Source organism: Lupinus angustifolius, chromosome LG17 (genome assembly GCF_001865875.1).
Source record: "Lupinus angustifolius cultivar Tanjil chromosome LG17, LupAngTanjil_v1.0, whole genome shotgun sequence".
Classification (NCBI taxonomy): Eukaryota; Viridiplantae; Streptophyta; class Magnoliopsida; order Fabales; family Fabaceae; genus Lupinus; species Lupinus angustifolius.
Genome location: NC_032025.1, coordinates 15318853 through 15334863, shown reverse-complemented (window position 1 = coordinate 15334863; position 16011 = coordinate 15318853). Strand labels below are relative to the sequence as shown.

Genomic DNA, 16011 nt, shown 5'->3' with positions numbered 1-16011 from the left:
TGAATTGAACTATCCTCCATCTTTGTAGTCATCATCAATATTGGTATTTCTGATTTTTGTATTTGTAAACCACAATGTGGATCATCATCATGTAAATTCCCTTGTTGATTAATCAACATGCAAGGAGCCATTGTATAAGGAATCTCTCCAATAACAAGTATATGAGAAGGATTAAAGCCATGATTAATAAGATATTGACCACAAGGATTCCCATGGGGCATCATATGATCACCATAAACAAAGGATAGATTTAATAATAATTTGAGGAATTTGGTAGCACTAGTTGCGAAGAATGAGTATTCAATGATGACTCAAATTTGTTACTTAGAGGAGCATTGTCAACACCTAACTTTAGAGTTTAAATTTTGATTTATTAGTAAGAATAATATGATATTTAGGAAAATCTTGAGTAATTAAAATGAATATTTTTTCTCTAAGTCGATGAGGGTGAAGAAAATGACACAAAACATTGTTTGGTGTCTTAATGTTTTTTTTAATTCGAAACAACATCATTTAGTTGGAGTGGCAAAAATTTCTAACGTGGAATCATCACGTGTATAGTAAATATACCAAGTCAACGATTCTATTAACATTAATAGATAGTGGATAACAGAAGAACTAACATGGGTCTAAATTTTAAAAGTTGGGAACCAAAATGGTAATTTAAATTTTTTTAGGGACTAAGTTGGTGTCCATGAAAAATATGAGGGATCCAAATGAATAATTAGTCAAAAAATGCATATATGCTTATGACATCAGAAAAGAGGAGAGGTCCGACACAAATTTTGAGATGTCCCATTGTAACTCTTTTTGTTTCTCTCTTATATTTTTTTTGTTTGTTTCAACTAAGGACCCAGTAGGTCTACTTGTCGTTGGACCGGTGATACTTAATGATAAAGATTATGTCTTTTTAATTAGCTTCTTGTAAAATAAAAGTGATAACTGGTTGTCCACTTTATCTCTCAGGATTATCTTCATATTTTTTATTTTTGCCAAAGATTTAAAACGAACTTTTTTTTTTTTTTTTTTTTTTATTAATTTTTAGTTAGTGTAACAAACCAGTAACCCCATATCAAGATTATCCTGTTAGTTTTTATTATTTATTAAAATGATAAATATTGTATTGTTGTTGTTTTGGGAGCTTTTATGTGGAAATTCACCAGTCTTGGTGAATGTACTCCTCTAGAACTAATTCCATTTATGTTAATTTGGCTAGCCTCCTTACCATTAATGTTACTAACTTGTCAACTTTGATACCATAAAGCGGGATGAGGTGTTGAGAAGGTGAACCATAGAACAATTAGTTAAGAGGTGCCAGAAATATATGAAAAAAATAAAATTTCTTCAAGTGCAATGACAAATGAGATACAAGTATATATTAGTAATTGAAATTACCTTAATTAATGGATTTTTTTTCCATGAACATCCTTTGTTCTTGTTGATGGAGGCCTTAGAATAACACTCTTGGAACCTGCTTTGTATGTTTCTTGCATTACGTTTTGCCTTTATCAAGGTTAGTACTTTGGATTTCAGATATGAATTCAAAACTAAAATGAGGACTATCAAAGTGGGGTGAGACGACTACAAGTTCACGATGTGACTATTGGAGGCATAAGAGGGGACTCAAAGTGATGAGGAATTTATAGATCCTAATATTAGTTTTGGTAGTATGTTACGGAAAGAGATAAAGGGTAGTAAGGGTAACATTTAAACCACAAGGGAGTTAAGTGTTCAGATAAAAATGAGAAAGTTTTTAAAGTAAACATTACAAGAGCTAATATTTTTTAAGAGTAATGTTATATCCTCCTACTCACAGAAAAATAACATACATCAATTATAAATTAATTATTTATAAATAAAGTATTATTTGATAACATATGTAATTTCTTGTAGATACGAGGATTTAGTTTGAGTAAATATGATTTTCGATGTTTTATACAACAGGGAGCAACAACATGGGATTAATGTATTTTACCCTAAAATACACATGGCACTAAAAAACAAAATTATTAATCATCATTTTAGTTTAATGGATTAAAGGGAAAATATTTTTTTTATTTAAATTTGATGCTAGAGTGAATATTATTTAGTAAAAGAAAAATATATATACTCTAATAGGATAAGAGTTTTCCTATTATTACTGGATTATTTACTATTCATTTTTTAATATCATTGACTTTTCAAAGAAAAAATCTAAATGAATAATGAATGATGTACTGACTTTGTATAATTTTTTACATAAGTACATAAATATTACACTCATTTAGTAATCTAGAAGTAATACTCATTAAGATATAAAATTTCTATTAGATAATGTTTTTACTTTTTATTAAAGATACTAAAGAGATAGTTTATATACTCCAATCATTAAAATTATAATATATATCATAATTTATTACTTCTTAAAAATATTTTTATAGAAAATAGTTAAATATGAAATTTTAGTGATGAGATTAGAAAAATAAAATAGAGAGAAGTTACTTTATTAAATATTAGTGTGCAAAAACATTTCGTGTCTGCCGTCAATATTGCATGTTAGTACTATGTACACAATTTTTATATATTTCATTTTTTAGAGTTAAAATGTATTTGTTGTATTTTGTATACTTTATATTATAATTTTTTTTTTGTATTTAAGATAATATTCATTTTAAGGTGAGAGATATAGTTAATTAATAGGTTGGTGGTGGTTATTTTGGGTTACATGTTTTTTTGTAAAAATTAAATAATATTAATGGCAAAATAGGAAGTAAAAATTATATCATAAAAGTTACACCATGTTTTGGCTTTATAGATATTAGTGTGTACAAACACTTTGTGTCTGCCGGCGAATATTGTGATACTACATATTCAATTTATATATATTTCATTTTTTGAATTAGAATGCATTTTTTGTGTTTGATATACTTTATATTATATTTTTTTTGTTTATGATAATGTTTAATTTAATGTGAGATATGTGGTTAATTAATGTATTGGTGATAGTTGCTTAGAATTATATAGTTTTTTTTTGTAAAAATTAAATAATGTGAAGGGCAAAATAGAAAATGAAAATTATACCATGAGAAAAGTTATTTCAAATTTTGAATTCATAGATATATTTATTTTTAAAGTTTCTAAAGTTTTGTGTAAGCGAATCCAATATTTTATAATGGTAACCAAGAAAAAACCCAGGATTGGTTTGGTTGGGTTGGGGAAACAAAGAATGAAAGAAGCTTATCGTTCTCTTTCCTCTCTGGATGGAACAAACTAGAAGAACTGCAACAACAGCACCGTCCTTCAATTAACATCCTCATCCCCATCCCCATAGATACGCTAGACTATACCCTAAACCAACCTTTTTGTTCTTTGTTCAATTCATGTAAGGAATTAATTTGATTAACCCTATTCTTTTTGCACCGTCGCTAATTCCCTTTATCTAAAATAAATTCAATGTTGAGTACCTCCCCTTCTTCTTCTTCTTCTTCTTTTGTCTTCAGTCGCCCATTTCATCCAATTAAGGGTTCTCTCCGACCCACCACACTACACCCTTTCTCTCGGAGTTTTCGGATCTTGGAATGTCATGCTAGGTCTTCAAAGAACGTAAGCAATATCTGCCACTAGTTTTATCACTTACTCTATGTTACCTACCTTCTTTTAGTTGTGCCACGGGAATGAAATCTGTTATATATTGTTTATAATTGTACTAATTTTATTTAATTACTGAAAATAAGGGCTTAAAAGAGGTTAAGCTGACGCAACGGTTGTTGTTTAGTGATCATGAGGTCACGAGTTCAAATTCTGGAAACAGTCTATCAGCTTGTGGGTAAGATCGTGTATATCTAGCCTCCTCACTAAGTGGTAGCCTTGTACACTGGGTTGCCCTTTTTTACTGAAAATAAGGGCTTAAAGAATGTTTCCAAATGGTTATGAGACCTGTATTATTCCATAGCTTTACATGATTTGAAACTGTGGTCCTAGATGTAGTTATGTTACTACAATGGTAGAAAATGTGACTGCAATTCAGTTGTGGAGGCGAATGAGGCCACAATTTTGTGGACTGCAACTTAAAACCCAATATATTTTCTATTCATGCCTGTACATGATGGTGTAGTTGGATTGATTGATGATGTTGGAGAGCTCCACATTGGTCCGCCATAGCTATAATTTAATTACAGATGAGGCAAGGTAAATGCAAAGATGTTCCAACACTCATGTCAGTCTTATAGAATGGAATGAATGATAAACATGCAGGCAGAGAGTACTGAAGATACATAGTGTGTTTACTAAGTTGTGCTTATATAGAGGATATGTATCCCTTAGGGTTTATGATTGCAAGTCAGGCATGTGACATTGGGCTTGAGCGCAATAGGCACCTACTGGGTCAGTTTTGTTAGGAGTTTACATTGTTGAAGTAAAGTAAATAACTCAGACAGGACTTTTACGTGTAAGTTTTTATTACTTTATATGTGTGATTATCAATGAAAGTGATGGCAAATTAGCATTTTTATTGCAAATTCATATATACTTGAAGTAAATGGTTGCATTTTGTTTGCTTTGCCGTGCTCATTATTCGGCATCCCTTGCAGAAATTGAGTATATTGTGCTTTAGGCATGAGCATCATTCTCCAGAAACTCCAAAACCTGAAATTATAGACCACTATCTTCCCGAGGAGTCGGTACAATCTGAATTAAATAACTCCAGTGTAGCCAAAAGAAGCTGGAACTCAAGCCTCCAGAAGGTAATTATCCATCACTTGCTTTTAAAATGAATGGTTTTCTAGGCTGAGCCTTATATATTTGTAGTGCATTAAAGACGTACTCATGTCAATGAATATATGTGATACTGCTACTGAACAAATGTCATATAATGTTTGAAATATGCAAATGAATGATATGATCACTACCATCAAGTTTCGTAATGAAACATTTTGTGTAAAATTCATTTCCACAATAACTTATTATTTATAATGGTTTGTATTGGATTCTGTTTCCTGAGACACGGTAGTCAAAGGTGATTAGGTATTAATACCTTAAAGTTGAGAGGTGCTTAAAAGTGCACACCTCACTGACTAAAGGAGATAAAATTATTAAACAAAGGGTGTTAAAATTAGTAAACAAAAATATTTTATAACAAGCTCTAAACTCTGATCATTACTAAAAAGATTTGTGGCAGCCGTAACATCAAATTTCATAACAAAAAGGTGAAAATCCTAGATTAGCCAATACTGCATGTGTCACAAATACTGACTTAAAGCAGAGTGTGCAACAAATAAACAGGAAAGTAGGAAACTAATACAGCGATAAAAAAATAAAGCAGACAAGAAACAGAGCATTGGAAAAAAATAAAATCAATCTCAAGTGGCAAGGGAACTGCTGAGGTAAGTAAGAATTGAATTGTTTGGAAACAAGCACATTTTATTATAGAGAAAGTACAGAAGAGAGGAACAGAGCAGATTGAAAACAAAGCAAGATAAAAATTACAACATATGGCTTTGTTGATGCAACAGAATAAAGTCAATTAAAAGGTATTAAACTGTCACAGAAAGCGTCGAAACACGAGAAGAGAAGAACAATTTAAAGATTAATGATGTATTTAACTATTTATGTGTCTTAGCCGTGGCTGAATTTGGCCTTCCAAAATTTTGACTATTATTCCTACAAACTATGAATTAAACATGCTTAAAATATATGAATATGCTGGTTATTCCTCTGGATAGGTTATGATGGCTAATAAAATGCATTTTTCTAGTAATTCCATGGAATCTAACACATTTAATTTTAGTGCTGATCAACTGTTGACCCTCAGTCAGCCTTAGGATTGTGATGGCTGAAATAGGTTATCTCCAGTTTAGCATATCCGATCTATAAAAATAGTTACTTCTCCATCTTTGGGTATTTGCATTATAGGAAGTCTGTGACTATACTGTCAATGAAGTACAACTGTAAGTAATCTCCATAAGTGGCTGGGAAGGAAGTTCTGTGGTGAACTATATATTGAGTATATGCTTTTATTTGAACATTTGCAAGTTGATGGAAAGAAAAAGAGAATTGGTTCCCTTTCAATTCCTAGTATTTGATTGTACACATGTCATGTATATCTTTTACTTAGTTTAGGTGTTATTGGGATGTAGGATAAAAGTGGGGATTTGAGACTTATTAGGTTGAGATGATGGTCTTCTTTTCTCAGGTGGATTTATGGTAGATTACAGATAGATTGAAGGCTCATCTGCTTATTTTGTGTAGATAGGGGACACGATCCTCCATGGTGATTGTCCTAGGATGTCGTACAATTTAGTTCCAATGATCATCAACTGAGGTGATTGTCCTTATTATTATGATGAAAAATTTAAGGTGGCTGTCCTTTTCGATTAGCCCCCCTTGAATTTGATTCTAGAAAATGAATGAATACCACAAGATTGTATTACACATCCAATACAAGGAAAGAATGACACTTTGTTTTTGTTTGTGAAATTAGAAAAGAAAAGCACTAGGGGAAATGGAAAAAGGAATTAATGTAAATGAAAAGTAAGATAAAAATATCATAAGGATAGGTTGAACCAAATGGATCAATTGGAGGAACTTATCATGAACATGAGCAAGAAACACATGAACAGAACAAGAACTATAGTAAACACAATTTAAAGAAACAAAACAGAATGGGGATTAGAGGTGGAAGGCGCCACAACCAAGTGGTTGATTAGCCTTTGAATCGCCACTGGAACAAGGGTGTTCTTGATAAGATTCAGGAATCGCCACAAGACCAAGAATGTTCTTGATAAGATTCAGGATGGTTCACTCAAGAAACTTGGGGAGGATGCTCTTCGATGGCTATGCCAAAATTCTCAAAATATGTCTTTTTACCTTTTATTAATTCAGAAACATATAATATATAGAGCACCTGCAACACTAAGAGACAGCCACATTATTCATAAAATTAAAAGGCATTGATGCAGAAACATAATATACAATGATTAAAAGTTTAACTCCCTAATGAAAAGCCAAAAGACATAAAACTAGACAGCCACCTGGTTATTCGAGTACTTCATGGACTTGGGTTACCAAACCCATATATTAAAAGGGGAAAATAAGAAAATACGCGAAAATTGTATGACGCACAGCCAGGCTGTGTATGGACTGTGTCCCCAAACTGGCATGGACCAAAATCTTCAATAGGCAACCACAGCTGGGCTGTGGGGTCATCCATGGTCTTGGCAGGGCAAAATCTCCCTTTTTTCATTACAATGCACCAGTCCTTCCTAGCTCCAAGTCCTCCTCTTTTGGGCTGGCTTCAAGGGTTGTTGCTATAACTTGACGTAGTGCTTCCTTTGTCATCTTTGCCCTTGCCCTTGTCATTGGTTCGCCTTGTCCTTTGAGCTCTCGATGCTGTTTGTCCTTGTTCATGCCCACATCAATAAGGGCAAATTGCAGACAGTAGGAGGTATTATAGAATCATATTGGTGCCTGTTTGAGTACCATGAAGGCGTGAAACCTACATTATCAAGATTCTGTTTTTGATTTTAGGGCAACTTGAAGGAAGAATTTATTAGGATTCAGATGTATGAACCTTTTATGATGTATGATAGCGCTGAAGATGAGCAGAAAAGAAACCCAGGGCTCACACAATCAAGAAGAATGTGATTTACTGCCCATAACACATAAAAGGGGTCATTCTATGAAAAGAAAGCATTGCAACTGTTTAAGTATACCTCTTATATTGAGGTGCAGCCTCCCACAGCAATGAGCCCATTACTGCTTTAAGACAGTATGGGTATTTGCCTATTTGGTACTCTAGGTTTTAGTTTTGTTTTCAGCTGTGATAGGTTTTGGAGAGTCTAGAGGCAAGAAATGGAGAGTAGCAGGTGTGAAGCCTTTCAGATAGTTATGACAACTGTGCTATAAATAGCTCTAAGTTAATTAGTTTGTTATCTTTTGCAAAGGTAAGACTGGTTAGGCATTGGAGAGTGAGGTTTTCTCAAATAACCTCTGGCATACTATCATTCTTGTACTGATTTAGGAATTAGGAATTCTTGAATAAAATTCATAGTTTTGCCTTCTATTTTAGTGTTCCATTGGACCAGTTCTATCAACTTGACCAAAAAACTTCCTATAACATTCTGCTAGACATTGGATACCAATCCCATAATGTTTGAGACTCTACTATTATTAAACCCAAAAGACAAATCTTGGACATCAAAAGAAAAGCAATACACCTAATAACATAAACTTGAACCCAAATACCACCCAAGACAGGAAAATATGAAATTTCCTATATTACCCCTATCATTGATACTGTAATATTGAATATGCCTAAATGATTATGATCTTGTAAAGTTATGAAATTATTTAATTATCACTAAATTTAAAACTGAATTTAAATACTTTTGCATGTTTGGATGGGATTGTTTTTGCTTATTTTTGGTTTAGAAGTTTTTTTATAAACTTAGCTTGTTTTGTTAACAAGCTGAGTTTATAAAAAAAAACTTATAAACCACGAAAAAGAAGCTAAAAGCAACATGTTCAAGTTTGATGGGTTGGTTTGTTTTTTAGTTTATAATCTAGAGTATAATCTCACAGTTTCTAATCAAAATCTAAAGACACAATCTATACGAAATACATGAGATGATTTATAGTTAAGCTTATGCTTTCTTGATTTATAGTACATCTGCATCATCTTGTTGCTCAGTAAAATACATGAAGCTATAGATAGATTTTCTTTGCACATTTAAAGATGGAACCATGCATGACAACAGAGTTGTGCTATTATTATTAGTATGCTATATAAAAAAAAGATTTATGTTGTAAATGGTATGTGATCTTGTGCCAGTCTGTTTACTGAAAAGCTTGATTTTCCTTCAGGCTGCAAATGAAGTATTCATGGTATTTGGTGATCGATGGGTTGTACCATGGAATGCAATGACCATATTACAAGTAAGTTGTTCCCAAACTTGGAGTATGGTGTGATTAACTAAAATTTCTTTTTTTGGTTATCACTTCCATAAGTTGAAAATTTATGGTACGAGTGGAAGTGAGAGGAATGGAGATAGAATGAAAGTTGGCTCAATTGTCTGAGTTAAAATTTTAAAACATCAAATGTTAAAATGAGGTTGTAAATTGTGAAACCATGTTTGATGCAGGTTATGCTTCTTTGGACAACGGCATTTTGGTTTATAGGATCTTGGATGATTCCTTTTGCAGCCCATATAACTGGTTTTAACAAGGAATCTTTGACGTTTAGAGGACAAGCACTATTTAGCCTTGTTATTGATGTAACCGAAGGAATCGCCGGAATTGCAATTCTTCTTCGTTGTCTTTCTCGATTTCGTCCCCTTCCACCTGACTGGTTCAAGTTTAGCCTGAAAGGGAATTGGCAAATAGATGTCATCCTGGGATGTCTCATGTTTCCTATTGTAAATCGGCTATCACAGTTCAACCTAGATCTACTACCTCTTTTACCCTCTACGCCTGTCACCTTTTCAAGTGTTGAGCAATCAATAAGAGCAAGGGATCCCGTAGCAATGTTTTTATATGCAATAGTAGTATCAGTCTGTGCTCCTGTGTGGGAGGAGATAGTTTTCCGCGGCTTTCTACTCCCATCGCTTACCAAATACATGCCGGTGTGGTGTGCAATACTGGTAAGTTCAATTGCCTTTGCACTTGCACATTTTAATATACAGAGGATGCTGCCACTTATGTTTCTTGGGATGGTGATGGGTGTTATATTTACAAGGTCAAGGAATCTACTGCCATCAATGCTATTGCATAGTCTATGGAATGGGTTCGTTTTCCTAGACTTGATGAAGTAGCTTCTTAAAATTCATTATACTTTAGAAATCAGGGAACAATCATTTAGGTAGCACTGTGCATGCATTCATGTGCCCCAGATCGGATATGAATTTTCTGAAGTGAGGGATATACTTTGAGTATAAAGTGCAAGATCATAACCTTGACAAGAAAATCACAAGGGCAGATTATCACGTGTATAATTTATTATGCAGGTGCTTGTTGCTTATAAATCTTTGATTTTATCATATACATTTATTCACAAGGGTCTTATTGCAAGTTGGATCTTGAAGGGAGGGAAAGGAAAGAGAATACTTCAGAGTCATCTAACAAGTGTATTTTATGACTTGAAAGCCTTCTGTTTCTCTTTCTTTCCCTCCAAAATCTAACTCGCAAATAAATTCTAAGGTGCATTTCTCACTTTAGAGCATTATGCCCTCTGCATGAGATGCTTTATAGAACAGTGGCTGGTCTTTAAGGAACATCGACCAAGTGCTTTGTGCAAGTTGTAACATTAGCTGATGGGATCTTACAATTGTACATTATAGTGATCAGTGGCCCTATTTGTCTATATATCTGATGAATACTTATCATTTGGCGTTCATAATTGAATCCATTCATTTTGGGGTAACATGATGTTGGAGGACGGTTTACTATATATATGTATAATTCTGAATGAGCATGTTCTTTTTAGTTAAACAATTTTATCTGTTGATGCAATTGAAGGGTTTTCCACCTTTTATTAAGAGAATTTAATAATTATTAAAATACGGTTTATCTGTGGAAATTAGGCATATCAATTTGACCCATCAATGGATGCACAATTTAATTGTAACCAGTTAGGGTTTTGACAAAATTGGCTGAAAATTTGGTCCAAGGCTCAACGTGTAGTTGAAGGCTGAATAGTTTGGTGTTTGATAAAGTGGATTGAAACGGTAAAATGGCGTGAAAGAGTTTGAATGGAGGAATTATAAGAGATCATTTTAAGTAGGGATATAAAGTTTAGTTCAGTTTTTAGTGCAATTTAGTAACCGGACTGAACAAAAAGAAATGATTCGGTTTACCTCAATTAATTGTAATGTTTTTGTTGGAATCGAGTCAAACCGAACTGCTAATAGATTGTTCAGTTTGGTTACGTGGTTTTTCTGCTTTCAAAAAAATCTTTCAAGAAAAAAAGAGAATCTGGTTTGTGGATTTTCTCCGGCCTCTTTTTTTCTTCTTTTTTCTTTTTTTCTTATTTTTTTTATTTTCTCTTTTTCTTTCCTGATTGTAGTGCCTTCAACACTCACTTCCTCATTTTTTTCTCTATTTTCTTTTATTTCTTTTTTCTCCCCTCAATTAAAAAAATATAAAATAAAAATGAAATATATAAAATTTATTATAATTATAGATTTAATTAATTGTAGATAGATTATAAAAATATGATGTAAGATGAAAATATAATTAACAATAATGATAATAGGAAAAGAGAAAATTATATGGTTTAAACTAATTCCCTTCATAATAATAGTATAATATTAGATTAAAAGTTAGATTTAAGTGCGCATGTCTAACTCCTAGTTAGTTTTTTCCCTATCTTTCAATAGTAATGACATAAACTTAAGTATGACTGACTAACTATAAATACTAAAATTTTGTAGGGCATGACAATTCAAATGATCACCCTCTAGAGATGGCTCTCATGACTCATTAGAAGTTTGCATTCAATATTCTTCCTTTTGAAGTATGTGTTGATTGTATATGACTATTTAGTTAAACAAAGTACAAATTAAATTCATAAAAATACGGGTTTTGAAATAATGAAATTCATCTTATAAATAAAAAGTATAACATTTAACAATATTATAAAATTACAAGTTTAGCAACAATAAAAATATGGAAAATTATTACAAGTTTAGCAATAATAAAAATATGGAAAATTGCATAGAACCTCCACAAATTTTAAGCATTTTACAAGTAGACACGTTGAACTATTTTTCTTCCAAATTACCCCTTAAACTTTAAGTTCATAGAACCATTGCCTTCATACTCACAACATTAGCAATAGGCTCACTACTGTAATAGTACATGTTAGCCAACGTTGATGGTGGGAAGAATCCGTCATAAAACAAATGGATGAGTGAGAATGCATAAAGTTTTTCCCGACCATTATAACATCCTTTTCTTACCGTTAAAATAATTACATACAAGATCGTCGTTTACATTCTTGGTTAATTATATTTTTCTTTTGTGAAAATAACGTATAACTTTTTTTAATAATATACGAACATATGGTTCTCTTAGGACTCGCCACTTAAAACTATAATCTAAACAACAATACATAACATATACACTCCAGCATAATAGGATATATGTACGTAAATATACACACGCAAAAAGTCCTATAGTTGGGTGTACACTCTACAACTCACCAAAATACTATACGGCCATACCATACACAAATGGACCGTCAAAATCTCGACCCAACATCATTATGCTACTGTCCTCCAACACTACCCTCCTCAGGGTCCTCCTATGGATCCTCATCTTCACTAGAAATATATATAATACCATCCCTGACCATAGGCTCAACGGGCACAGGGGAGTATCATGGTGAAGGAGATAGTCGGGCCCTCTTTATTGAGCCACGAATGTCAGTCTCGTCATCTTGAACTCTCCCACCTACCATGTGAGAAGAGGATCTTGGAGTAAACTCCGGAATCTCTCTAACAACAGTAGTGGGTGAATCCATATGACTCTCTTGTAAAGGAAGAGACCAAAAGCACTGGCAATTTTGAACTCCTCGAGTCATCTTAGTACGACTAGCCGAGGTCACAGGTGGTCCCCTAGTAGAACGTCTCGTCGAGGCCTTGGGTGTGCACCGAAATGGCTCAACCCTACGTCTACGGGCGTGAGAGGATCTAGAAGATAGGTTAAGAGGAGTAGTAAGAGAAGGAATATACATGGCAGGAGCAGGAAGATGTATGTGTCGTAACTCATAACCGCCTGGTATGTGCATGATATAGACCGTTGGAATGGTAGAGCGGTGGGGGAGTATCACTCTATGCCTATCTGGGTACGAACACCTGATCTGTATATCTCCTTTATACACTGCCCTATACCGGTCCACCTCAACCTCTTGTGGTGGGAGAGGTATGATCTCTATTCGACAGAGAGGAGTCACAAAAGAAGCCCTTGAGCCCATCACTACCTGTAATGTGAGATTGGAGAGTAAGTATCTCTATATAAGATAAACAATTAAAAATTAATAAAGTCATAACATAAAACAAATCATACAAGCATCAATATGATAATTTAATCATATGTATGAGCATAATGGAATACACTCACCGATATGATGAGACTAATCATTCTCTAGATGAATGCATGTAGAACATGTCTCCAAACTAGGCCCCTAACAATACATCAACAACAATGGTACCGACTGATCGAGCCCGATCAACCATTTGTTGTTCTTAGGAAGCGAACAAAACGAATACAGCGTCGTGCTCACCATTTGTAACCAAAAGGCATATAACTATTGTGCACTCAATAGCGCCAAAATACCCACCATTCAGCAAAGATAACCGCAGTATCATCGTGAGCACGATACCTTCAAGGGGGTGTCAGAGGTCACTGCAGTTACTACGAAGAATTCTGTCAGCTCAAGGGAGCTACCCTATTCTTGGAAAATCAATCTCTACCCACAATGTCCCCTCAACCAAGTCACGCAGACAAGGTACCCCGTTGGGTTCTCAACACAATCTCAGTGTCGTATCTTCCTGTAGACTATGTTATAATAGTAAACATAGTGACATGAATATTTTGATTCATACAAAGCATAGCTTTTCGTTCTTTTAGAGAAAAGAAAAATCAGGGGAAAACCCTTTTAGGGTAATAACAAAACATTTTTCGTTGAAATTCAATTATGACATTTTCATCAAGGTCAAACTCACTGGCTTACTAATCAAAAGGATTTTCTATTAACTATAAAAATACGCCAGTTCCGATAAAATTCAGAAAAACGTTTCCCCTTCATTATTTGTCAAATATTTCATAAACAAAGTCTTTCATTCTTTAAGTTCCATCAAGAATTTCCATATGCTATGCCATGAAAATGCTTGATGACGGTTCAATAATCAACTCAACAATATTTTACAGTTTAGAGTAAAACAAAATATTCAATTAAATAAGTACTTTCATAATCAATTTTCATACATAATAATCATTTATATCAACAGCCATAATCATTCAATTCCATTCACCCACTTCAGTCAAACATATCAATCATAGTTTAGAATTAAATTAATTTACGAACAACTAAGTCTCGCAACTCAATTGTTCGCGGTCACAAAAATAGTATTCGACTATATCCGTATATGGTCTAGCTTAGAGATGCATGAATATCTTTGGCATCATTTCTAAGCTCCTATATAAAGACACTTCTCTCCATACCTTTACCCTTTTTGAACTTAATATTTCCTTTGTCGCTGGTTGCCCGAATGCTGAGTACTTGATTATATCTTAAACAGTTAACTTCAATATCACTGGATTATTCATATTATACAGGAAACCACCTTAATGAGGCTCTAGACATTATAACATACCTAAATATTTCATTTGGATACATTTATGATCTTGGTCAGGTACGAAAAGATTTCAGGGACATAGTTGGTTTAAAACTTAGAATTTGACTTATGAGACTCGGATTAACTTCAGAATAATTTCAGAAAAATATTTAACTTGAGATACATGTTAAACTTCATAGGACAGAACTGAGCTTAAAATATTTGGGCTCAAAAAACTCAGAATTTATAGACCATAAGATAATTTAAAACATAGGCTAACACAGTTAAAAATTTGATTGTATTGATTGTAACTTGGGGACTGATTTTCGTTTTTACCCTCACTCAGTGAGGATCCCGAATCCTTGTCCCTAAATAAGATTATAATAGGCTAGAAAATTAAAATATGAACACATGCATAGGTCATATGTCAAATTTGGACTTTAGGAACTCAAATTATCAAAGAATTAAGGTTCTAGAATTTCTTTAACCCTTAAACACTTAGGATCAATTGCATGGCTTTCAAGCCTTCCAAATTTTCGAATTTCAGTCCTTGAGAGAAGTTCACTAACAGATACAGAATGCTAAACAATCTAGAGCACATGCAAGGATTTTAACTTCAATCCTAAGCAATTCTAAGACAAGAGATAACACTTAGAGCATCCTTTTTGGTGTAACAACAACACAAAAAGGTGGTTGGATTTAGAGACCCTTAAATCATGAATTTTTGAGACATAGAGACCCGCACACAGAATATTTCCAGGATTCAAGGAGTTTTAAGCATAGCCGTGATCATTTCTAACACAACCATAAGCTTACAACTCAACAACAACAACAATCACGCATGATTTCCCTAACCACACTTGGGCAGAATTTTAAAACAACAAGAACAGCCTTTTGCATGTCATTATTTTGTAAATCAGAGATGAAATTTGAGTTCTCCATACCTCAAATTAGTAGAGTAGGGTCCTTGGAGAAAAGCTAGAAGGAATTCCAAGCAAAACCTAAACTAAATCCCATTGTTGCACCATTGGAGTTCATGACTCCTAATAGAGAATACAACTAACAAAGCCTAAGAATTGGAACATAAAACTCATTTATATGATGTAGATACCTTAGAGGAGAAGTGGAGTAGCTTGCGTGCAAGATTGAGAAGAGAAAAATGGACCTCCTTCCTTTGGCTTCAATGCCGACGCACAAGAGAAGGAAATGAAGGAGATGATTTTTGCTTTGAGTTTGTGAGATGGGTGAAATGAAATGAAGGGTGGGCTATTTATAAATGATGAGGTCTAGAGTTAGTGGATTAGGATATTTTTAATTGTGATCATCATGCAACCAACTCGTGGATTAGGCTGATTCTAATCAGCCCCCAACCCCACACGAAATTCCCGTAGAAAGTGTAATTAGTTTGAATTCAAAAACTACCTATTAAAATAAACAAATAAAACATTCTTAACTACAATCATAACTCCCTTGAATTTGACCTTAAATTGTTTGATGACGAGTCACACGGCCATGAATGTCCAAGTTTAATATATTTCCTAAAAAAGGAAACATACCACACAATTAACCTCATTGTAATCATGTAAGGAAATTATTTAACACAACCATAACTCCTTTGGCATAAAAGGTAACTTTTCATGTGCTCCATAATATTCATTGTGCATGCCATAAGTGTTGTGGTTCGAATTCAAATGCTTTCCTC

At 33.5% G+C, this 16011-nt stretch overlaps 1 protein-coding gene across 1 annotated transcript; it reads left to right on the top strand.

Moving 5' to 3' along the window:
* LOC109332046 lies at positions 3175 to 10455 on the top strand. The gene is made up of 4 exons (XM_019566897.1): positions 3175 to 3582; positions 4569 to 4721; positions 8839 to 8910; positions 9117 to 10455. The coding sequence occupies exons 1-4, from the start codon at positions 3433 to 3435 to the stop codon at positions 9783 to 9785; spliced, it is 1044 nt and encodes a 347-aa protein (XP_019422442.1). The 5' UTR covers positions 3175 to 3432; the 3' UTR covers positions 9786 to 10455.